Source organism: Erithacus rubecula, assembly GCF_903797595.1.
Source record: "Erithacus rubecula genome assembly, chromosome: 28".
Classification (NCBI taxonomy): Eukaryota; Metazoa; Chordata; class Aves; order Passeriformes; family Muscicapidae; genus Erithacus; species Erithacus rubecula.
In genome coordinates, this window is record NC_136680.1 from 2,409,696 (window position 1) to 2,433,461 (window position 23,766).

Below are 23,766 nucleotides of genomic sequence, written 5' to 3' on the forward strand. Positions count from 1 at the left end.
GTCCCGGTCAGCACACACGGTCGGTACCGGGGTCCCGGCGGGCCGGTACCGGAGCGCGCGGGCGCTGCCCGGGAGCCCCCTAGCGGGGGCGGGCGGACGGACACGGACCGCAGCGCCGTTAGGGTCGAACGGGATTTTAAATCCTTCCCGGTGCCACCCCCGCCCCGTGCAGCGACCCCTCCCACCGGCCCCGGTGCTCCCAGATCCGTCCGGTGCTCCCCCAGCCCCGCACCCCAACCGCGAGGGCTCCTCTGAAACACCGGAGCAAAACCAGTGGAGCAGGCGAGGAAGGCTGAGAGAGAGCAACAACTCTTTAATAAATTAGCAAAATAACCAGCATATGTATATATATATATATATATGTATATATATTTATATTCCATTGCTGCATCTCCATGGATCACAGGAGTTAAACCAATGTTGATTCCCAAGTCCCACGGTAACACTGATCCAGAGGCCTTAGTTCAGATCCCCACAAGGCAACGCTCAGCCTTGCAGTACTTAAAAAACCTAAAACCACTGAGAAATAAAACAGCTTTTTCGTAAGCCTGAGACACAGCTCCCGAGGGGCAAAGTGAATTACTGGGTGATTTCACCTGGCTGGCTCCAGGCAGAAGTGATTAAAAAGATACTGATCCAATTTTTTCCCTCTTAAGAAAAAAGAAGTGTTCCTCCACCCCACAGGGAGGAGGAGGAAGGAGCAGATCTATTGCATGGGAGGATTATCAGTTTAACAATAAACCAGATTGATTTGCAGGTTCACGCCTCTGATTGTTGCTACTGCCAAGGGTGGAACTGATCGAGTATTTAGGTCACACATCAGCTGATTGTGAACAGGACCAGCCCCCAGCCCTCAGTCCTCATCCCGGACGTACTCTCCAGCCTCCCAGCGCTGGGCCATGACGCTCTTGTGGCGAAACACTCGGGTGCTTTCCACCACCTGCAGAGACCAGAACGTGCAGCATCTTTATAAAGAAGAGACTTTGATAATGATCTGGGGCAGAGCTGCCCCCCCTGCCAGCTCCTCAACCCTCTCTGCCTGACTCAGTGCCCACCCAAGTGACCATCCCTGTCCACCCCACAAGCCTGAGGGGAGCTGGGGAATGCAGGAGGTGTCAGGGCAGCTTGAGCAGAGTCCCCGTGTTCATGAAGGGCTTTACCTCTGTGTTGACCTTGTCAACCGGTTCAATGCCTGCGTACTGTGGAAAGAGGAAAACATGATTAGATAATGGCAGCCTGGCAGGGGAGGCAGCCAGATCTGGCTCCCAGCAGAGGCACAGGAGAGTCAAGAGAAAGCAGCACATGCAGCCAAGCCCTGCCTGGGATTGGGGGAACAGTCCAGGCCAGGATTCCCCACAGGAGGAAGCTGCTGCTCCTCTCCAGTCCCACCCAGTGCTGGCAGCTCTGAACAGCAGGCACTGCCTGGGGGGCTCTCATGGCCCCTTGGTTCAGCCACCACCAGGTCTCCCACCAAGCTGAGGATTGGATCTCCAGCTCCAGGTGGGAGTCTGGAACAGCCACCTCCAGCCCCAGAGCCACCAGTCCTCCCCCAGGCTCAAGTCCCCCAACCACTTGACACAAGCAGGGTGAGCATGTTCACCTTTCCATCTTCCTTCACCCTCCTCCTCCGCTCCTCGAAGGGGCTGGAACGCGACGAGTCAGGGGTGAGGGTCTCTGCACTGCCCTGGGAGGAACTGGTCACTCTCAGCGGGGTGAAGGATGAGATCAGCCCCAGGACCCCCGTCTGGTGTGAGGCAGGAGAAGAGGTAGGAGACCCGGACACTGAGTAGCTGCCACTGGCACCTGAGGCAGCTTTGAAAGAAAGAACATTTGGGGGGTCAATGACCTCAGTTCCATCCCAGGCCATGGAGATCCACAGGAGTGTCAGGCCCCTGCCCCAAACCTGCCTCCATAGCAGGTCCAGCAGGTTTGGTCATGGCCAGGACCCCATGCCTGGGCCCCAGCCAGGGACTGCAGGAACAAGGAGTAAAATGCATTAGCTGGGCCTTTCTGGGCCCTCCCAGCCCTGTTTGCTGTTGTAACGTGACACAAACTCAGCGGGACCTGAGCAGCTCTGGAATCCTGCAGAGCCTTTCCTTCCTCAACAGCAGTTCTCCAGGACAACTTGCTACCAGCACACAGGAGTCCTTACAGACACCCACCAAACCATTTCTCTGTCCCTCTGCTCCCTTACCAGAGCTGTGCCGAGAGCGGGAGCCCTCCTGGTGAGCACCATGGCTGTAGGCGTCCATCAGCCGCCTGCGCTGCTGCTGGAGCTCCTCTTCCCTCTGCAAGTCGCTCCGGATCTCCTCCTCGATCAGCGCCGATGTCTGCGGCTTCCACGTCCGCAGCCGGTACTGCTCCTCCCGGCCGTCCTCCCTCCGCAGCGGGCTCTGCGTCCCCATGTCCTCCACGAAGGACACCTTGGGCTTCCAGAAGGAGAGGGACAAGTACTCTCTGGGCAGGACAGCAGTGTTGGTGGGGCTCTGGGTGGAGCTGGGAAGCTTTCCTCCCCAGGAATCCTGGCTCCCCCATTTGCTGGCGCTGGCGGAAGCGTGCTGGGACAGCGGGGGCTGCTCCCGGCTCCTCTCGCTGGCGGCGAAGCGCGGCTGGGACAGCTGGAAGTGGGCGATGCTCGCTGTGTAGCTGGGAGTGCTTCTCTCAGCCCCGGTGTCTTCTGCAGGGCTGGGACTCGAGGGTTGCTCCACCACAAACTCTTTAACCCAGCTCCTCCTCTCCTCTGCCCGCTTCAGGGGAGGAGGTTTCTGTGGGGGGGCTTCCTCCTGCTCGAACACCCTCCTGCGCTCCTCCAGCTCCTGTTGTGTCCCCCTGTCATACGCCACCAGCAGCCTCCCCTGCCTTTTCAGATCTTCCTCACGCTTCGTTTCCTGTTCAATTTCCCTCTGGACATAAAGGGAAGCGCGGCCTCTATCTTTCCCTTTCCTGCCTGGGCCGGGAGACGTGTGAATGTTGAGGACAGGCTTGGTCTGGATCTCCACCAGCTCGCTGCTGGAGGTCAGCCGCTGGATCCCCCTTTCCTTCCAGAGGTTCTCCTCCCTTTCCATCGCCATGCGGATCTCCCGCTCAATGGGTGTCTCGTTGCTGACTTTTGTCTCCTTGCCCAGCTCCCTGCTGCCGCTGAAGGTCTCGTTGGAGGTGCTTCCATCACTGGCATAGCCTGCAGTGGCTTCGTTATACATCTCACCCAAACCAGAGTCCAGGTCTTCTCTGGACCATGCTTTGATCAGGACAGATGTCTTCCCAACGGGATGTGACCTTTCTGTGTGAGCCCTTCTGGCAGCATAAACCTCCTCCTTCTCAGGTGTCTTGTATGAGGACACATCATAAACCTGGTAAACACTCTTGTCTGTCCTGCTCTGGCTTGATGCACCGGCACTGCCGTAGTCTCTCGTAGATTTTGTGGCCATCTCAGGGCTGTACCACTCTTCCCTGGACACTTTTGTCACTGACTCTGGTCTTGGAGACATGGCCTGCTGCCCTGGGCTGAAAAATGAGCTGGGGTTGGTCTTCTCCAGCATCAGGAACTGCTGCCGAGCCGCAGAGAAGTTGATCTGCTCTGTGTCAATATTCTCAGGGTCAACAGGTGTTGCAGCCCTGCCTGGGGGTGGTTTGTCAAAGCAGATAGCAAAGCTGGTGGGGACACTGCCTGTGTGCCTGCCTTCACCTTGGCTGCTCACACCAGTGCTGATGGAGCTCAGCTCATCCATGGAGCTCCACCTCTCCGCAATGGTGGAGCTCTTCCTCATCACCTGGCTCCGGATGACCTCTTTCCTCTCATCTTCGAGCTCCCTGGCTTTCTCAGGTGAGATGCTGGGTGGAGGGACCCTGTACAGGTCTTGCTCCTCATCATCGTAGAGCTTTGAGGGTTTCCTCTCACCCTTGTAAGCCCGGAGGTCGTACAGGCTTCCTGATCTCACCACCTCCAGCTTGGACTCCCTGTCAGGGGATGGAGTCCAGACATCTCTTCCACCCTCCAGGAAATATGAGGGTGATTGGGACCTTCTCTTCCAGCTGTAGCCATTTTCCACCCTCTGGGTGCTGTGCTGAGCAGAGCTGAACACATCATCATCGCTGCTGGCCCTCAGGTCTGCCAACGAGTCCTGCCTGTGCGAGGCCTGGGGGAGCTGGAACACAAGGTGCCTGGTGACTCTGTCCATCTCCTGGGAAGTGTCACCCCTGTGCCAACCTTGGTGCAGACAGGAGCCACTGCTCAGCTTCGAGGTCACCCTCCGAGTCCCAGTTCAGCAGAGGCCAAGGGTCTGGACCTGGCTGGCCCTGCAAGCAGGAGGGGAGAACAGCCATTAAAAAGGAGCAGAGGTTGAGATGCAGCCCCTCTCCCAGCCTGGTACCACTGTCCTCAGTGTGGGACATAAACTGTCCCACCAGCCTGCACTGTGTGGGGCAGGAGCAGCCAGAGCACAAAGCACCATTCCCAGTGGGAACTGCCCCAGAGCCCAGAAACTCACCCCACCTCTGTTCCCAGCCTGGCTGGATTCTGAAGGAGCACAGCCAAACCTGCCACAGGCAATCAGTGCTGCCTGCACCAAAGGCAGCAGGACCTTGCCACAAGCTCCTGGTGACACCACGTCCAGCTGGGCACCTCTCCAGGCATGGACAGCCACGTGCACAGGGCAGGGAGGGACCTACAGTCCTGGGCAGCACTGGCAGGGAGAGGAGGTGCCAGCACCTGGGCCACCCCTGCATGGAATAGCTTCCTGTGCCATTTACGGAAAGGAGCCTCCAAATAGCCCAGCTCTAGAAACCGTGGGATCATAAAAATGGTTTCATGGCTCATAAAACGAGGGGACTTTAACCCCCCTGGCACACAGGGCAGGAGTGAATGGCCCCAAGCTTGGGGTCAATCCTCCAGTGCTGGAACAGTAGGTGCCAGACAGGGAGGAGCAGCACAGGTGGGTCCCCTATGAGACAGCAGCTGCCACCCCATCGCAGATGCCATCCCTGGCTCCAGAGCTGGTGACACACATGTCACCTGCAGGCAAGCTGGGTGTGCCTGGAGCCAACAGAACCACGTCCTGTGCCACTGTTTGCCGAGGCTTAGCCATGGCTTTGCCGTCACCTGTCACTGCTCCTGGCTGGGCTCCTGTGAGCCCCAGCAGGTCAGGGTGTGTCACTGCTGAGAACGGCTCCGGGGCACTCACAACCTCCTGGGAGCATGCAGCAAAACTGGAGCAAGGCCATCATAGCAGGGGCAGCCCAGAGCCTGGGGGCCACGGTACTGGCAAGCACAGCTCAGGATGAGGCTCACCCAGGTGCCCGGTGTTCCCTGCATCCGGAGCATCCTGGCTCATCCCCAGCACCTGCCCGTGCTTCCTTCCTGCAGCGATTCTGGTGGCCGAGCTTCCCCTGCTCACCTCCAGCCTTCCTGCGATGCACCACCCTCCCACAAAGCAGAAGCAAGCATGGCTGGTCCCCAACCAGGAGCCTTTTTAACCTTTCCTGGGGCAGGAGCACGTGGGTGTCATTAGCTGGGACATCCTGGCCAGCTCCAGGCGATGCCTCACCGCTGGAACTGCTGCCCAGCCCTGTGCCCAGCCCTGGTGGCTCAGCCTCTCTGCCTGAAGCTGTACCCGGCTCAATTTACCTGCTAATTCCCCTGCTGTGATTCACTCTTGCTCTTTTATTACCCCAAACGACCCGGATAATGAAAACCATCTGCCCACGCCTCTTACCATGTTTGGGGGGGGGGGGAAGAAGTGCCGGTTCAAAGGGGACCCCCTCACCCGGGAGCGCTGGAGGGGAGCAGGGACAGAGAAACCAGCTGGGCTGTTATCAGCACTCCCGGCCAGCTCCACGCAAGCGGAACGGCCCCTCCCAGAGCTGCACCCAAAACATTCACCTCCCTCAGCTCCGTCTGGTGCTCCGGGACTGCAGGGGCTCGGGGGTCCTGGGCTTGCCTCCCCCATGCTGGGCTGCCCCCGGCCCAGCCACGCACTGTCAGAGGTGCTGGGCACAGCAGGTGACATTGCCCCCAGTCTGGCCTGAGACCCCCACCATAAGGAGACATCTGGGGCACTTTTCAGGGTCCCCCCATCCTGGGGGTTCTGCATAGGGCTGCAGAGCTGCAGAGCACCCACCCTGTGCCCACCCTGAGCCAAGGGCTGCCCCCAGACTGGCTGATGCACACAAACATCCCAGCACGTGTCCAGTGTCCCTCTGTGCCCACCCCAGACACTCAGTGCCCACCCCAGACCCTCACTGCAGACCCTCAGTGCCACCATCCCCGCGTGGTCACCACTCCCTCCAGGGCCGCGGGGACACAACATCCCCCCAGTGCTGCCCTCACCCCCGGCCACGCCGCACTTACTGTCCAGGGTGCTGTCGGGGCAGGGGTCCCCATGCTCCGGGGAGGCCACTCGGGACACTCAGCTGAGCTGTGAGTGCCGGGGCGTGGCCGGGGTGGCAGCGATGTGGGGGGGGGGGGTTGGCTGCGAGGTCCTGATAAGCTCAGCACCAGGGAGTTGTGAGGAATTCCAAGAACCACGTTGGGCTCAGTGCCCTATCCCCAAATTGCTGTGCTGCCATCACCCTGCTGCAGCCAGTCTTGTGTGTCTGGGGGGCTGCCCTTGGCCCCAACCTGATGCACCAACGTGCCAACACACCCAATGTGCCCATGCCTCAGTACTGGCACAGCAGTGTGGCCATGCAGCCACAGACCTCGCTCCAGGTGCTTTCTGCCTCTCCATGAGCACAGCTACAGCACTGAGAGCCCTGAAGCTGCAGTGAGAACCTGGATGTCCAGCTGTCCCCCCACCCTGCCAGCCCCAGAGGAGCCCTGAGTGAACGTCACAGGGCCAGGGCTCTCCTGTCACACCACGGGGCCTCTGTGCTGATAACCCCGTGTTTGCCCAGGCGGGTGCCACAGCAGCCCTGGCACTGCTGCTCCCAGCTCCCTCCTTCCCTGGGGACACACACACAGAACCTGGCCTGGAGACCTCTGGCACCTGCCAGGATAAAGGCAGGACTGTGGCACGGTGTCCTTGGTACCTGGATCTGGCTGGATCCCAGTGCAGTGGGTGACACTGCCAGTGCCCAGAATTGCCCTCCCTCCTGGCACGGGGTGGCACAGCCAAGCTGGCAATGCTGTGCCAGGATGCTCAGCCCTGTGCTGAGCTGGGGTGGGACATCCCTGTCCTCATCCTCTCTGCCCCCACTGAAGCCCACTCCACCCAAGAAGCCCCTCCCAGCCTCTCTGCTGCCCCAGCACGGCACTGGTGTCAGACAGACCCCAACTGTGGCTGCTGAGGGTCCCACTTACCCCGTGTGAGCCCCTTGGTGCCCCGTTCCCGCTCGGGGGTGGCACTGGGGACGCTGCTGTGCTGTGGCTGCCAGGCTGTTCTGTGTTTCCGGGCAGGTGAGCAGAGCCTGTTTTACCGTGGGGCTGAGCCAAAGTCCACAGGTGATGCCAAGGAGCCAGGAGCACTCCACGCCCGCCCCAGGGCGTGTGCTGGCACTCGGGCTGGCACTGGGAAGGGTTGAGGCCCCACTGCCCCAGGAGAGAGCCCTGGAATGCTGGCCCTGGGCACAGACAGAGACCCATGGCCACGTGGTGATGGGACCTTGGGGCATCCAGGAACCCAGGCTGCCATGTGCCCTTTACCTGGGCAGCATCATCCCTTTCCTCCCAGCATCCTGGATGTCACATACCCTTTCTCCCCCCATCCTCTGCCCATACAACGAGGGAACAGCAGAGCTCATCCCTAACATCCCCATCCCACACCTTCCATCCCCATCCTCCCAGGATCCCCAGCCCAGCCTCCTCCCACCCACCGGTGGCTCCAGGCTGGTTGTTCACACAGTTTATTTGCTCAGTTTGGGTGTTTTACAAACAACGGGGTGGGGAGGGATGGGATAGGGAGGGGAAGGGAAAGGAATTCAAACGGCTTCGGCACAAGTGAAAAGCTCAGGGGCACGGGAAGTGCACTTCAGCAGAGCCGGGCAGGGGACAGGGGGGCTGTGGGGCGGGGTGGGGTGGGGACGATGCCGGGCCCACCCCCCACTCCTCTCACACCCCAGCCCCGGCCCGGGGGTCTGGTCCTGCTCCCCAGCGCCCCAGGGGCTGGGTTGGGCTCAGGGTCAAAGCCAACCGAGGGGCAGGGGGTGCCGAGGGCGGGAGGGAGCCCCAGCTTGGGGCTGGGGGATGGCGGGGCCCAGGGTGGGATGGGGTGGGTGGCGTTGGCCCCTGATGTGGGGTGGCAAGAGGTGACATTCCCCCCAGGACTATGGGGGCAGATGCCCTGTGGCACCCAGCCCATGCCCTGCTCTGCAGCAATGGGGCTCCAGTGATGCCCAACAGTGGATAGGGTGGGAGAGGCTCCCCCTTGTCCTGGCAGTGCCCTCCCAAAGCCCCCCTTCCCCAGATGCTGTAGGTGCTGGCTGGGGCTCAGGACAGGGGTGGCACCATAAGTCCTCTCCCCTCAGCCCTGCAATGACTCTACTGGGGGGAAAACTGCACCCTGGGTGGTAACTGGGGGACAACTGGGATGTCATGGGGACAGGGGGGTGTCACTGCTCACACAAGAGGAATGTGGGGGAAGGAAGCCCCATCCCTGGCTACTCGACCACCGGTGTTCTGGTGGGCTGGGCAGGGTGGATGCTGCTCCACACATGCTTTGGGGGATCCCTGGGGACTTGCCCAGCCTCACAGCAGAATAAACCTTCTCACACTCATACAAGGATCCCTCACTAGTGGCTGCACCCTTCCCAAAGCTCCTGGATGAGTATCTGAGCACTGCCAGCCTGGGTGCTGCAGCTCAGGGGCAGCTGATGTGGGCACTGGAGACCAAAAACCAGGGGACACCCCTGCCTGCCCCAGCTGGTCTCAGTGGGGAGAAAACGCTGGTGCTGGTGGTGAAATCCCCACTGAAGGGCTGGGGTGCAAGGTGGGGCAGCAGGGAGGCTGCCCTCTGTGTGACACCAGACCCCTGGCAGCTCCCAGAGCCAGTACTGGGACGAACTGGGCTGCCCCACTCCCCTGGGGGACCCAGTGCTGCAGCCTGGGACCCCAGAACGTGGCTCTGCAAAACTGGTACTGCTGGGTGGCAGAGGCAGGAAGGGAACAGGATGCTGGGCCCCACTCCTGCTGCCACGAGGAAACACAGGACCCCCACCCCATTCCTGCCCCACAAGGCTGGGTCCCCACAGGTTCCCCTTCCCTTGCTGGCATTGCCCCAGGAGAACACGAGCACTGGCCACAGCCCAGGGGCACCGGCCAGCAGCCGAGACAGAGGAATGGCTGCCACTGCCAGCACCAGAATGAGGGGCTCCAACATGTGGAGCTGAGCCCAGGAGGAGCAGAGCAGGCCTGGGGACAGGCTGGGTTGACCCTGCAGGAGCCCTGGTGGCCCTGGCCATTACCACAGCCAAGTATCAGGGAGGGGACGCTGCCCTCAGTGCCCTTCCCTTGCCTGGACACGCTCTGTGTGACAGCCTTGGGACCACAGGGATGAGGACACAAAATGGAGCAGAGATGTCCATGGGCAGCCAGCAGGGAACAGACCCAGGCCTTTCCCCACTGGAGAAGTGGGTGATGGAGGCACAGAGGGAGGGGCTGGCACAGGGCTGGGTCCCGTGCCCACCGTGGGTCCCGCTGGTGGCAGCTCCTGGGGAGTCATCTACGGACACAGTGTCGTCCTCCGACCCCCTGCCCGGCAGCTCCATCCTCCGACGGCGGCTGGGACAATGTGGTGACAGAGGGAAGGACCCCGGTGCCGGTGACGGGGGGGGAGGAGGCCGGGCTGTGGCGGGGTGGGCTCACTGTGGGGCGAGGGGGGTCACTAATAAATACCACAGGCAGCACTGGTGGGGCGGCACGGGGCTGGCATCGGGCAGACGGGGCGAGCTGCTGCCGCTGCCCGCTGCGGCCCCGTTGGCACCGTGTCGGATCTCCCCGGTTCTGCAGAAAGAGGGTCTGTGTGTCCGGTGGGGGGGCAGCCCGGCGAGCAGGGGCCGGGGCGGAGGGGGCTCGGCGGGGGGCTCACATCACCGTGCAGCACTTGCAGCGCTGCTTCTTCACATCTGCCTCCTGCTCGGCCTCCTTGGCATCTGTGGCGTTGGCGCCCGGCTTCTGCCCGCCCGCGCCCTCCTCGCCCAGCGGCTGGGCGGCCGCCGGCTCCAGCGCCGTGCCGTTGGGCGGGGTGTGGTCCTTGTGTGCCGGCTCCGGCTTGCTCTCGGCATCCTCGATCACCACCAGCTCTGCCTTGATGGTGCCCTCCAGCCCCAGCACCTTCTTGGTCTCGTTCTCATCCTCCACGTTCTGGTAGCCCATGAAGATCATGGTGACGGGTTGCTCCTGGCTGGGCTCTGTCCCCTCGCCCGGTGGCACCTTGGCTTGCAGCCCTGTGATCTCTCGCCGTGGCGTTGGCTTCTGGCTGCCCGGGGCGCTGCCACCACCCCCTTTGCCAGCCTTGGCTGGGGTCTGGCGCCCGGCAGCTTCGCTCAGGGTGGCCTCGTCTGCCTTGTGCAGGAGCTCGTCGACCTCGGAGGAGCTGAGGGGGTGAGCCCCGTTCTGCAGGGCCCCGTCCTCGGCGCTCACGGCGTGCACCACTGCGGGGACAAGAGGAGGGAGGGTGAGGGGGGCTCGGGAAGGGGGTACAAGATGACCTGGGAGAGCTCCTGCTGGCATGACCCACTCAGCCCCGGCTCCTGTGTGGTCAGCGAGCAGCCCCTTCCCCTCTCCAAAGGTCACTGAGGTTGGAACTCTCACATCATCCCATCCCTCCCCTCAGAGGAGTTGCTGCCAGACCCTCTCTCATCAGCTGGCTCCTGCCCAACAGCAGCCAGGGAGACCGAAATAAAAGCCCAATGGAAGGAGGTGTTCCCAAAGCCTCAGGCTCAGTGAGCCTGCGGGAGCCGTGGCCGTTTGCCAGGCCACCAACAGCCGGCCAAGCTGCCCGTGGTGGGACAGCGTCTGCTGGCGCCTGGCTCGGCCGGGGCTGACGTGACACCGTGCGGCAGGTCACCACTGCCACCTCTGAGAACCCAGTGATGCTCAGCAGTTGCTGCCCCACTGCATTCCCACCACCTCCTGCCACATCCAGGACCACTGCACCTGGTGGGGATGAGGCTCTCCCACCCCGGCTGCTTGTGGCACTGGAGGCAGAGATGGCGCCGTGGTCAGAGTGGCCAAAGGGTGTTGAGTTTTCCACCTGACCTGGGGCATGATGTGATGGTCAGTGTGACTGCCTTGTTGGCAGCCAGAGAGGGAGGGACAGTGGCCAGCCAGGCACAGCCACAACCACACAGAGGGGGTTGAATGGGAGTGCTGCACTGTGTTTTCCTTGAAGAGGAGGTCGGTGCACTCAGCCACCACAGTTTCCAGTAAGATACCTCACTTCCACGGCTTGTGCTTTGGGTTTCACGAGGCCCTCTGGAGCAGGCTCCCAGATGTTCCCAAAGCAGGAGCTGCACACAGGACCAGTCCCTAGTGCTGCATTTCTACCACACCCATCAGCCATGCTCCCTGCTGTGGGACAGGCCAGCGTGCTGCTAGTGCTTGTCCCCTGTCCTTGGGACAGGCTCCTGAGTCTTGGACACAACAGATCCTCTTCTCTGCTCTCCAGCAGTGCAGGGTCACAATGTGCAAACCAGGGCTGGCCCATCCACGCTGTGCTGCCACGACGATCCTGTGATCCACTGGACAGGAGTCAGTGAGGGATTGCCCTCATAGAGCTGGTAAAGCTGTCAGGAGCAGCCCCTGCACTTCCTCACCCTGCTGGGTGCTGCTGGGATGTTTGGGTGGCAGCTCCCTTGTCCCCTGCCCTTGGCTCCTGCCACTGGCCAGCAGCGTGGGCTGGCCCGTACCTTTCAGCTCATCCTCGTACACCTTGACCCCCTGCAGACAGTGGTTCTGGGGGAGCATGGTGGTGCTGGACAGGACCTTGGTCTCCCCAGTGACTCTGTCCTTCTCCACTGTGATCTCCACCGAGTACATGGCTGGGACACAAAGAGGACAGCGCGTGTTACGGTGGCCCTGGCCCTCCCTGTCCCTTGCTCTGCGCTGGTGGCAGGACGGCGTGTGGCGGCAGCACTGCGGTGCTCAGCAGGATTCAGTGATGCTCAGCAGGATTCAGTGGTGCTCAGCAGGATTCAGCAGGGCTCAGAGGTGCTCAGCAGGGCTCAGAGGTGCTCAGCAGGGCTCAGCAGTGTTAGCAAGGCAGCAGCGAGGAGCAGTGAATGGCAGAGGCGGGTGTGACATCCCTGGCACATCCCTCCTACCCAGGAACCATGGGGCCATGCCCATCCTGGAGCTGCTGGCATCACCTTACCTCCGTGGCTGCTGTGGTTCTTGGGCTGAGCCATGTCCATCTGTCCAGCCAGGGAGCAGTGCTGGCTGTGGGGCCTGGGCTGGCAGCCAGGTTCGTGCTCAAGGAGGTGCAACCCTCACTGAGGGTGCTGGTGCTGGGACAGCCCCTCTGCCCCCATGGGATGGATGATTTCTGGCATCTCTCTTTCCACTCCTGGCCAGTCTCTGCCAGCAGTGGGGTCCCCTCAGCCTGTGCATGGTGTGTAGCTCCGAAGATCCCAAGACAGTCTCTGCCCCATGATGGTGCCATGGTCTGGTTTGAGCCACTGCCCCAAACCAGAGCAAACCCCTCCAGCAGCACAACTGGCTGCAGCCCCCCCAGCTCAGGCAGCCTGACCCCTTGTGCCCCATAGCTCCCTGTAGCTGGCACTCTGCTGCCTCACCCCTGAGCAGAGAAGCTGCAAACAGAGCGGGAAGGATGAAACTGCAGCAGAGACATGGAACTGAGCTGAGGCAGAGGAACCCTGAGCCACAAACCAACCGTGGGGTGGAAGCAAAACCAAACCCTGTGATTGCAGTGATGGATGTTCTCTGCCCTGGGCTTGGAAAGGCATCGAGCGGGCGGCGGGGAGCGGCGGCAGCGAGCCGAGCGCGGTGCGCAGGGGGGAAGCGGCCTGGAAGGAGCTCTCCTCCCAGGGCAGTGGGCACCTACCCGCCTTCATCATGTCACTGCCTTCCACTGCCTTCATGGGGCTGCTGGAGAGCCTCTTGTCAGCTGGAGATGGAGAGATGAGTGCCTGAGCCCAAACAATTGCCTGGAGGGCCCGTGGGGCAGGCTCCAGGGAGGGCAGCGTGTCCCCCCATGGCTGGCACCTGGGATGGGCTCCCCCACCTCAGGGCACCACTGCCCAAGAGGGGACACAGGGACAGGACTGTTGTCTGGCTCTCCCCACCCATCTGCAATAGGACAGCAGGAGGGGATGGCTGGCGCTGAACCACGAGTGAGAGGAATCAGGATTCACCTACCCTTTACTGTGCCCAGGGGACTCTGCAAAACAGAAAGGAGAAGTTATAGGAGCTTCTGGGACCTGCCACAGACCCACTGCACACCCACCACCCACACACCCACCCATCCCCACCAGGCTGGACACCCCAACCCCTCTGCTGGCATGGCAGTCATACCCACCTTCTGTGCATTGGGGACAGCCTCAGCCTTCTCCTCCTTGGCTGCTGCCTCTGCCAGGTTCTCCTTGGTCGAAGCCACTGAGCTGCTGTTCTCCAACGTCTCCAGCTCCTTCTCCAGCCTGCAGGGAGAGTCAGGACTGAGAGGCCAAGGGGAGTGTGGGACAGGTAACTGTGGTGCAGGTAGCCACAGCAGAGCTGTGAACACAGGCCAACAGCACAGTGCAGAGAAGGGAGACACAAATTGTCCCCTGAGCCCACAAGGTGCAGGGACAGAGAGACTCTGGCATGGCTGTCACTTTTAACAGGGTTCAGCACCAAGTAGATGGCAGAGACGCTGCCATGGACACTGGGACTGACCCCTGCACACTTGTGGTCCCTCACTTGGTGGCCACAGCAAGGCTGCTCCATCATCATTCTGCTCCTGCAGGTGTCCCTCGAAACACGATTGAGCTTTCCACGAGGGCAACCTCCTGTTTTCAGCCAGCAGCCTGGCAGCACAGCCCCGCTGGGATGTAGCACAGGTCCGAGGAGTCCCCGCGGGTTGTTGCGGGGGCAGCTGCCCCCGGCAGAGCTCCCCCGGGCTCCTCACACGGCGCCGGCGAGGAATGCACCGCGCCATTAGCCGGACACAAAGGCCCCTTCGTGCCTGACCCCTCTCTGCACCGATGCTCGGTAATTAGCGGCTCCACCGTGACTGATTGCATTCCTGCTGCGCTGCCGGGACACCTCCGAGCCGGGGCTGCGAGCCCCCGCCCGCGGCTGCCCAGGGACAAGGGGGCCGGGCAGCGGCTGAGCCATCTCCTTTCTCAACCTCCCCGTCGCCCGTCCCTTCCCAAGGGCTGGGCCACCGCGATGAGGACAGAAATCTGTGGGAGGCAGCACCTTGCCATCAAGGGTGGTGGGCTTCGAGCAGCCCCCGGGGGTCCAGCCCACCCTGTGGCTCCCACTGATACCCGACAGAGCACAGCTGGGGATGCTCAGAGGGTTGGCTGCAGCCCCTGGACCAAAGCTGGCAAAAACCCACCCAGGGTTCAGGGTGAGGCCCAGCAGCACCCTGGGGGCACCTCCTCTCCCAGCAGCTCCAAGCTCAGCCTACCCTAGCCTGTTCCCAGCCATGGGATCCAGCTGAATCTCAGCACCCGCCTGCCCAGGGGTGTCTGGAGGGATGTGAATGATCTCCAACTGCGCCCCAACATCCAGCCCCACACTGGCCCCGTTACCTCTGGATGGTTTCCTCCAGCTCCTTGGTCTTCACCTCATCCTCCTGCATCTGTTTCTTCATGGCCTCTTCCTCCTCGGAGGCAGAAGCTGGGGCCCCTTCCAGGAGCCATCTCTCCCGCAGAGCCTTGGACTGGGGAGCAGAAGGGGGGTCACGGTCCTGCCCTCCCCAGCCGGGGGCTCCGCGGCGCAGAGGCAGCCCGGGGGTCCCGGGGGATCCTCACCTTGAGATGCTGCAGCTGCCGCCTGTCATCCTCGAGCTGCCGCCTTTTGTTCTCGATCTCCGTCTGACGCTTCCTCTTCTCCTGGAGGGACGGGAGCGGCGGGACCGGGGTCGGCGTGGGGAGGGGGTGGGAGCCGGGCATCGCCGGCCAGGAAGGAGCGGGGCCAAGGGGACAGGGGTTTGTGGGACCAGCTTTGGGAACTCCCCACGGCAAGCCTGCTATCGCCTCCCCACCCTCTGGGACAAACTGAGGCATTGAGGGTGTAGCGAAATTGGGGCAGAGCCTGGGCTCTGTTCACCATCTCTAAATGTCACCTTCCCCTCGGCCGGCCCCACTGAGCGAGCTGCCAGCGCGGGGGGAACAGCCCCCGCGGCCTCTACCTCGTCCCCCCCTCCCCGCCACCCGTCCTGGGGCTGCTCCAGATCATTTCAGCAGAGTCAGACCCAGCCCGGACGCGTCACCCGGCGCTTTCTCCTCTGGTCCAGAACAATTTGCCCTTTGTGCGGCACAGATCGGCTGGTTGCCGGCTGGGCTGGGCAGTGGGGCTGCCGTGGGGCAGCAGTGGGTTCAAGCAGCCCCGTGTCCTGCTCTGTGCTGGGGGGGTCGTTCAGCGGGGTCCCCAGCGGCTCACTAATTAATGTAATTACTAGTGCCCATGATGGGCATGGATGGAGAGCACCATCCTCAGTCCTTCCTGGGGAAGGGCGGGGGGGAAAGAATCATCACTCATTTCCCTCACTTGGGGCTCGTCAAGGCACTGCTTCATTAATTAAACCTCCCAGCTGCCTGTTGCTTGTTCTGTCCCTGTTTCAACCATGCAAGCCAAGCTATTCTGGCTCTGACACCCCAGGAAGAGCTCCCACAGGGACACACTGGCACAGGCCATTCCGAGTCCTTGTTCAGCTGCTGGACACCCCCAGTCTGTGGCTGAGCACCTGCACCCTCCTCCCTGCTGGTGTCTGCCCCGTGTGCTGCAGGTGATGACATGGGGACGTGGGGACACTGGCCTGAGCAGGGACTCACCGCGATGGCCTGCAGCCTCTCCTGCTGAAGGGTGCTGGCCTCCACGACCCTGCAGAGAGCAGACAGCAGCTGTGAGGAGTGACACCAGTGGCAGGTGACTGGGACAGTGTGCAAACAGCAAATCAGACACTGTGGTACACGGACAGAGGCTGAGCCCTTCCCTTCTACCGGCTGTTTCCTCCTCACTGCCCTGGAGCCAGGCACCCCTTGGCCCCTGTCCTGCCCAAATCCCCCAGGACAGGCAGCCTGCCCAGCACCTGGAGGACTCATCTCATGCAGACCCACTCCTGCCGTGGCGCAGATGGAAACCGTGACCGTGGAGGGGCTGGAGCAGGACGCTTTGGCTGCCCCTGCGTTCCAATCTGGCTCATGCTTTCCATTCCAACCCGTTTCTTGGCTGCTGACACCTTTCCCAGACAGTGACCTTTCCGGGCTGCGCGCACAGGCACACGCACTCACGTGTGCACAGACGCACAGACAGACACACCGACACACTCAGACACACACATGACATCTGTGTTCCGGGCTCTGCAGCACAAGCTGCCACAGCCGTGCTGGGGATGCTGTTGGTGACAGCCTGGCACAGATCTCCCAGGTGCACTGGATTGCTGCAAGGAGGGGTTACCCCCATCCCCACAGCCACCTGCCCACCCACCCACCTTCCTGTGTCCCCACGGTGTGGTGACTCAGCCAGTCCAACCAGCAGCACAGCCCCCAGAGCCTGGCAAGAGCCCCCACGCCACAGAGCACCAGGTGCAGGTTCAGTGGGGCTGGGGTGGCTGGTGGGGCCGGCTGGGACCTGCGTGCTCCAGCGCCACAGGAGCCTCTGGCTGCTGGCCAGACGGTGCTAACGAAGTGCTGAGCTGTGGCAGTAATTAGGGTGGGAGGCACCGAGGTATTGTCAGGCGATGGATCATCTTCGCTGGCTTCCTAGAGCGAGGGACAGAGAGGTGGACTCGGTGCTCCCAGGGAGTTTGCTGAAGGTGGTTTTATACACAGGGTGGGCTCAGGGCGCTGAGCCCCATACACAACACCCTGGGCTCTCACATGCCAGCCATGCATGTGCCCTCACACAGCTCCCCACAGGCTTTCCCACGACTCTGCAGGGAGAGAGGAGCCCCTGCCCCGCCTGCTCCCTCCTCGAAGCCAGCAATTAACTGGGAGCTGCTCAGAGCCACCGTCCTCCCCTCACCCCACACCCTGGGGATCCCTGCGATGCGCAAAATCCAGGCCAGGAAAACAAACGGGGAAGGTGTTGCTTCTGTGGTGGTTATTTTTGTGCTGTTTCACCGGCGCAGGCGCATGGCACTGCTCTCACACCCGTGTGTCCTGCGTGTCCCGTGTGTCCCCCACCCGCCCCACACATCCAGGGCTGCCCATCTTCATGGGCTCCCTCCTGGTCTGGGGTCACAGGTCCCCTCAGTCCAGCCCTTGGCACCCCACACTCACAGGGCGTTGAACTGGGCCCTGTTTCTCTCCTGGATCTTGCCCTGTTTGATGGATCCAAACTTTTACAGCATTCCTGAAACATTCTGTTCTGCTTTTCCTCCCTCCTCCATCCTCTTTTATTTTCCATTATTTGCTACACTTTCCACATTCCCAGGTCAGACGCCAGGAATCTTCCTGGCCCAGGGAGAGACGCAAAACAGGCTGGATGCCCCTCGCTGCAATCTCTCTCAGCTTGCTTCGACCCTGCCCTGGGGGCTCTGATCCATCCAGGGGGGCTGAGCAGGGACCACCCAGGCACCCCCAGCCCCAGGGTCTGAGGTGGAGGCAGGGGGTCCCACCCTGCCTGCCATGCCCTGTCTCTGGGGTCGCTGTGATGGGGCCCCGCTGCTGCCGGCCCTTGTGACTGATGAAGGCGGTTCCCTGGCAATGGTTCCCTGGCAACAGTGCCATGGCAACGGCGCCATGGCAACGGGCGAGTACCAAGGGGATGTGGGGAGATGCTCAAGGGGATGTGGGGGGGGGGGTACAGAGAGACCACGGGACCCCCCAGGGCCGGGACACCCCCCCTCCCCCCAGACCTGACACCTCATCAGCCAAAGCCATGGCACCACTGGGGTCTCCTTAGGGAATCTGGTGCTCCCCATCCATCCCGGGTGCCAGGAAGGGTGGGAAGGTGATCCCGGGGCCACTGAGCTTCTGAGGAACCACCAGCCCAGACAAGGAGCAGGGAGAAGGAGCAGGGACATGGGGGCTGATGCCCTGGGAGCTGCCAGCAGCAGTCCCCAGCCCGAGGCTGGACCCCACACACGTGTGAGCACACGCTCGCCCGTGCGCTCGCCCGTGCTCTCCCTTGGCTCTCCAGCTCTTTCCAGCCCTGCTGATGCTGCCGTTTCCCACCATCACAAGGGAAGCCCGTGACCTTTTGTCTCCTCCCGCCTGACATGAAACAATAATGTTTATTTGCCTTCCTCTGTTTTTTCCCATTAGCTCATCCAAATGTGTGAAGAGCCGTTTCAAGCCTCTCCTCTGGTCCCCTGACCTCCCCTCCCTCCCCACCCGCTCAGCTCCAAGCTGGGGGAGCACAGGAGAGCGCCCTGCATGGGCAACACCCCTGTACGGGCCCAGGGTCTGTGGAAAAAGCAGCAATCGAGGGATCAGCACTGGTTTCCAGCACCATTCCCATGCCAGGAGCCCCTTGGCCGGAGTGACGCGGCCGTGGGGAGGCTGCAAAGCTCTGTCACAAAGCCATTAACAGCGGGGCCGGCATCGAACGCTCCTGATGGCAGCGCGGGAGGGGAGGGGAGGGAGGGGAGGGGGCTGCAGCCGCCCGGGGGCCGCCATGCATCGACCATGAAGGCAAATGCATCAGCGGCAGCGGCTCGGGCAACGACGGGCAGAAATCCGCGTGCCCAGCACAGGGTCGGGTCCCTGCGCAGGTCCTGGTACAGGGGGGCTGCTCCTGCCCTGCCCCACGGTGTGGCTGCCTCCCCCCGCTGCTGCTGCATCCCCCCAGTGCGCATCCCACTCCTCCCAGCTGCCTTCCCGCTGCCTGCGCAGCCACAGCCATCGCCGCTGCCCGGGGAGGGGACAGGGACAGAGGGAGGCGGGGGGAGGAGATGGCAGCCCCAGGCTCCCGAAAACGCAGATGCATTAGAGCAAGCAGAGCTGCCTGATTGATTCTTCGGGCTGAGACGTGGGCTGGGAGTGCCAGGAGAAAATGGATCCCATGAATATTTGATGAACGGAGGCTTGGGGATGGAGTTTGATTGGAAAATTACAGATCTTTCAAACAATGGTTCAAGTGCCCTCCAAACCCTTGGGTTTCCAGCTCCCTTCCAGTTAGAGGAGCAAGGCTCCACCAGGAAACTCCCCCCACAATTCATGAATGAGAGTGGAGCCGGCTGCTCCCCACCCCCAGAAGCACTGGCTGGCCAGGACAGGCAATCCTGGCACTGGCCAGGACGTGGCACCTGTCTCCTGTCACCAGCCAGGATGTGGCACCTGTCTCCTGTCACCAGCCATCCCTGGGTTCCTGTTCTTGTGTGGTGGGATGGCTTTCCCACAGCAATGCCATGAGCACAGGCACACAGGATGTTCCAAGGAGCAGCAGGAGCGTGGATCCCGGCAGGGGCACCCCTGTGAGCCCTGACACCCACAGGGAGCCCAATCCTCAGTGCCAAGCCCAGAGGCTGGGCCCAACCCACGTCCAGCCATGCTCCATCAGGAAACACCTGTCTGGGGCAGGATCCACCCAGCTCCTCTCCCTCCTCCAGGCTCATCCTTGCCCCTGACAGTGGCTCCTGTCTGGGACCTGGGGGCTGCTTGTCTCCGGATGGAGTGAAGAGACTCAGTAATCTGGGCTGTGCCTCCAGTCCTGGCGCCTCTGCTCAACCCTGTCCCAGGGCACAGCAGCTCCTCAGCTTTCCTGCTGGAGCCCCAGCTCAGCTCCCAGCACAGCTCCTGGCACAGCTACAGCCACAGGAACCCCCAGCCCCTGGGGAAAGGGGCTGTTTCTGGCCAGGAAGAAGGAATGTCAACACCAGCAGCTTCCCAGGAAACCTGCTCTAGTTCCTCCCAGCAAGGCAGAGAGGCTCTGTCATGCAGCTGAGCTCTGAACTCCATGATCTGCCAGCCCCAAACAGGGCTAGGTGCTGTTGTGGGGGCCTCTGTGGTGGAGCTTTATGGCCTCTCTGGGAGAGCTGGGAAGGGTGACAGTGCTGCTCCTCCAGCTCCACACAGGGACAGGACAGACCTGACCCCTTCTGGTTCCTTGCATGTGACCAGGAGGCAGCAGGGTCTGGATTGGGTTTCACTTCTCCCTGGATGCCAGCAGAGAGCAAGGTCTTGAGTCCCTTCCCAAAGGACTCATGAGTTATTTCTCAGGCAGAAATCTCCCTCCTTCAACTGCAACTGTCAGCTTCAGATCAGGGTTGGGAAAGCAGGACTAGGACAGCCTTTGCTCCAAGGAGACCCTCAAAGCCAAGGGGAGAGCAGCAACTGAGACAAACCACCAGAGCAGCCAGATGCGAGATGCAGGATCTCCAGCTGCTCACGAGCACCGATAGCAGCAGGAGCAGAGGGCACAAGAGCAGCTCCACTGGGACCAGCACAGCTTTTACCAGAGTTGGAAAGTTCCTGCCAAACCTCCCTGGGCACCAGTGGATTGTGGCAGCCAGGACCCTCCTCCAGCCACTGCCCGTGCCAAGGCAAAGCAGGAGCCAGGGCAAAGGCAGCAGTGCCCGCCCCAGCACCCCTTGGCTGCCACAGAGCCAGGCCAACAGCAGGGCAGCATCTTGCCATGTCCCCAGCTGCCCTGGGGCCCTCCTAATCCTCCAGCCCCACAGCCACACTCTGGAGCTGAGTGGCTGGAAGGGTCGTGTTGTTTTGCTTTGTGGCTGTGACACCCACCCACGGTCACTCGTGGAGTTTCACTCCAAAGAAAAACACATTGGCAGGTCTGGTGTATGGAGCACCCTTTGCACCCTTCCATGGGCTCTTTGACCCTTGCTGGGAGGGTCCAGAGCAGGGTGAACAGCATGTGGAGCCCAGGGGCAGGAGCCACCATTCTGTCCAGCACCATCCCCCACCTCAGCCCCAGCTCCAGACGCCTCCACCCCAAGAGAGTCCCAGTCCAGCCCAGCAGCTCCTCACCCCCTCCCCAGGGCACGGCACACCCCTCGGCTCTGCCCTTCCCCTCGCTGCTGCCTTTTGGCAAATCAAGCACCTTTTCCTCCCCAAAGAGGCTCTTTCCTGTAGGGACTGTGGCGCCGTGGAACTGCCCAAAGCCTTGGCCCTTCCTCTGGACCCTCCAGCAGCACAGGGAGCCACTCTGCCTCCCCAGCCCTGCAGCTGCTGCACCCCAATCTCCAAAACATCACTGCATCTTCGCTGGTGCCCCCAGCTCAGTTCCAGCTCCAAATCAGCCAGAGTCCACCCTGGCCCCAGGACACCCCCACCCCTCAACAGTGGCCCACAGCCTTTTGGGGCTCCCAGGTGGGAGACAGGCAGTGCTGAGTGGGACCTGTTGAGCACCCGTTGTCTCAGCAGCCGGTGGTAAGTGGATCAGTGCAAGGTGAGGTGCCCACAGGAGCACAGGCTGGCTGACCCCGAGCTACCTGGGTGCCCCAGGAATGCCCAGAGCCAAACCCAGGCAGCTGCTGGGGTGTTCACCATGGTGGGGACCAGAGCCATGGGAGGGAAGGAAAGGCCTGGGTGAGCCAGGACCAGAACTGGCTTTGAGCAGCCCCCCAGCCCTGTACCCTCCTGGCACCAGCTGCTGGTCCCTAAAGGGGCAAAACCAGCACAGGGGTGGGACAGCCCGTGGCCACAAGCCCCTAGTGGCCTCTGCCTGTTCCGTCCTTCCCCCACCCGCCCGGCTCCAAGCTCCCGGCGACCGGGCAGGGCCCCACCGCAGCACACAAAGGATGAGGCCGGGGTCGCAGAGTGTCCGTCTGCCCAGACCTCTCCGGTGGGACCCGGTTCGTGAGGATCCCCCGGCTACAGCCGGTTCTCTGGGCAGGGGCTGGGGGTGCAGTGCAGGGAGGGGTCCGCAGCTCTTTCCACCCACTCACCCCACCACACGCAGCAGCAACAACAGGTTCAAAACACAAAAATAAACGCCCTCCCCACCCCCTCCCCCGCTTCCTGCACCGCTGCCAGCCCCGGCACCCCCCGCACCCTCTGCACCCCCCGCACCCACACCGGGGGCTCTGCTGCTGCCCCCCGAGTCGCCCTCCGGCACCCCACGGCGGGGCAGGGACCGGGGAGGGGCCGCACCTGCTGAGCGGCACCGGGGGGAAGGAGGCCCCGGATTCGGGGTCCCGAGCCCCAGAACCGAGGAAATGGGAGCCCCCAGTATTGGGGTCCTGAGCTCCAGTATCTGGAGGGATGTGAGCCCCCAGTTTTGGGGTCACAAGCCCAGGAAAGGGGGAGATGCGAGCCCCACTCCCGATTTTGGGGTCCCAAGCCTCAACATAGGGGGATACAAACCTCTAGGACTGGAGTCCTGAATCCCCAGAATCAGGGGGATGCGAGCCTCCGTTTTTGGGGTGCTGAGTTCCCAGGAGCAGGGGGATATGAAACCCCAGGTTCGGACTCCCCGGCCCCGGCATCGGGGGTGTGCGAGCCCCCATTATGAGCTCCGGGAGCCGGCGGAGAGAGCTTCTGTCAGCCCCGGTGCGGGGGTCCCGAGCCCCGGCCCCCGCTCCCCGCTCCCCCCTCCCCGGTACTGCGGTCTCAGCCGGCGGGGCCCGGGGCGGCCGCGGCCCGGTGCCGGGGTCCCGGCGCGGCTCCGGTACTCACTCCATGGTCCCGGCGGCGGCTCCGGCGGGGGCGGGGGACGGCGGAGCGGGGCCGGCGGCCGCCGGCGTCCCGGCGCTCAGGGCCCGGCGGGCGGCGGCATCCCCGGCGGGGCTGCGGGATGCGCAGGGATGTCGGGACCGCGCCGGTGCTCCCGCCTCCCTCCCGCACAGCTCCGTCTGCCGGGCGCGCCCCGCCACTGCCGCCGCCCATCATCCGGCCCCGGGGCGCGCCGGGGTTTCATCTGCTCCTGGGGGTCCCAGGTGGGTCCTTGTCCGCCACCGCTGCCACCCATCACCCGGCCTCTGGGGTGCCTGGAGCCGTGGCAGGTGTTGGGGGTCCCAAAGCGGGTCCTGTTTGTGCAGTGCCCGGTGTGGGGCGGGTTGGAGGGGCTGCATTCACAGCCACCCCATGAACGCAGCCCCTGTCAGTGTGTAACCCCCGCTTGTGAATGCAGCCACTCCGTCCTGCCCCACTCCAGGAACCGCCGACTCTTTGCTCCCCCTTTCCACTCCCCCATTTCCCAACCCAACTGCCATAATGGGCAAACTGCCACAGGAAGCCCTAAGCCACCCTGCGTTGGGAAATCTGCCTGCTGCTGGGCAAGAACTCTGCACTTGGCCCCAAAACGAGCCCAAAACTCTGCAGTGAGGGTCAACACATCCCCCCACCCCCATGCACCCCACCCCCTGCACCCCTTTTTGCATTCCAGGTTGATGCAGAACAGAGGGAGGAAACTGCCCCTCTGCCCACAGCATCATCCCAGAGCCACTTGGGCTCCGGAGAGGCTGAAAGAGGCATCAGATGGGAGCACAGCACAGTCCCTGTGTCACCCACAGCAATCCCGGGGACCCTGTCAAGTCTGACAAATGTCCTGGGGCCCCGCTGCTGCCACCTCCCTGCCGAGAGGGGTTTCATCCCTGTTAGCTCAAGGCACAAGAGGAGTCAGGGCTGAAAGCTGCTCTGCTCCCCATCTCCCACTCTGGGGGAAGCTGCACGGAGCTGCCAGGTCCCCTGACCCCCTGAATTGCATAAAGCAGCAACACCAGGAGAGGAGGAAGCGGGAGGGAAATACCCGCCCCCATC

General features: G+C 62.5%; 2 protein-coding genes across 4 annotated transcripts; both read right to left on the reverse strand.

Annotated features, from left to right (window-relative positions):
• Positions 1 to 298: 298 nt before the first annotated feature.
• MISP (mitotic spindle positioning) lies at positions 299 to 6,463 on the reverse strand. Of its 2 annotated transcripts, none has more exons than XM_079328366.1 (5): positions 6,347 to 6,463; positions 2,195 to 4,296; positions 1,601 to 1,812; positions 1,161 to 1,199; positions 299 to 940 (listed from the first exon to the last, which is right to left on the reverse strand). In XM_079328366.1, the coding sequence occupies exons 2-5, from the start codon at positions 4,176 to 4,178 to the stop codon at positions 854 to 856; spliced, it is 2,322 nt and encodes a 773-aa protein (XP_079184492.1). In that variant the 5' UTR covers positions 4,179 to 4,296; positions 6,347 to 6,463; the 3' UTR covers positions 299 to 853. The 2 variants fall into 2 exon arrangements, with proteins under 2 accessions (XP_079184492.1, XP_079184493.1); XM_079328367.1 differs by lacking the exon at positions 6,347 to 6,463 and adding an exon at positions 5,712 to 5,771.
• Positions 6,464 to 7,823: 1,360 nt separating this feature from the next.
• Positions 7,824 to 22,870, reverse strand: PALM (paralemmin). 2 transcript variants are annotated; one of them, XM_079328340.1, is made up of 9 exons: positions 22,684 to 22,869; positions 15,934 to 15,982; positions 14,911 to 14,991; positions 14,689 to 14,819; positions 13,470 to 13,587; positions 13,310 to 13,331; positions 12,996 to 13,058; positions 11,842 to 11,973; positions 7,824 to 10,584 (listed from the first exon to the last, which is right to left on the reverse strand). In XM_079328340.1, the coding sequence occupies exons 1-9, from the start codon at positions 22,686 to 22,688 to the stop codon at positions 10,016 to 10,018; spliced, it is 1,170 nt and encodes a 389-aa protein (XP_079184466.1). In that variant the 5' UTR covers positions 22,689 to 22,869; the 3' UTR covers positions 7,824 to 10,015. The 2 variants fall into 2 exon arrangements, with proteins under 2 accessions (XP_079184466.1, XP_079184467.1); XM_079328341.1 differs by lacking the exon at positions 13,310 to 13,331 and having other exon boundaries at positions 12,996 to 13,080; positions 22,684 to 22,870.
• Between the last annotated feature and the right edge of the window lie 896 nt (positions 22,871 to 23,766).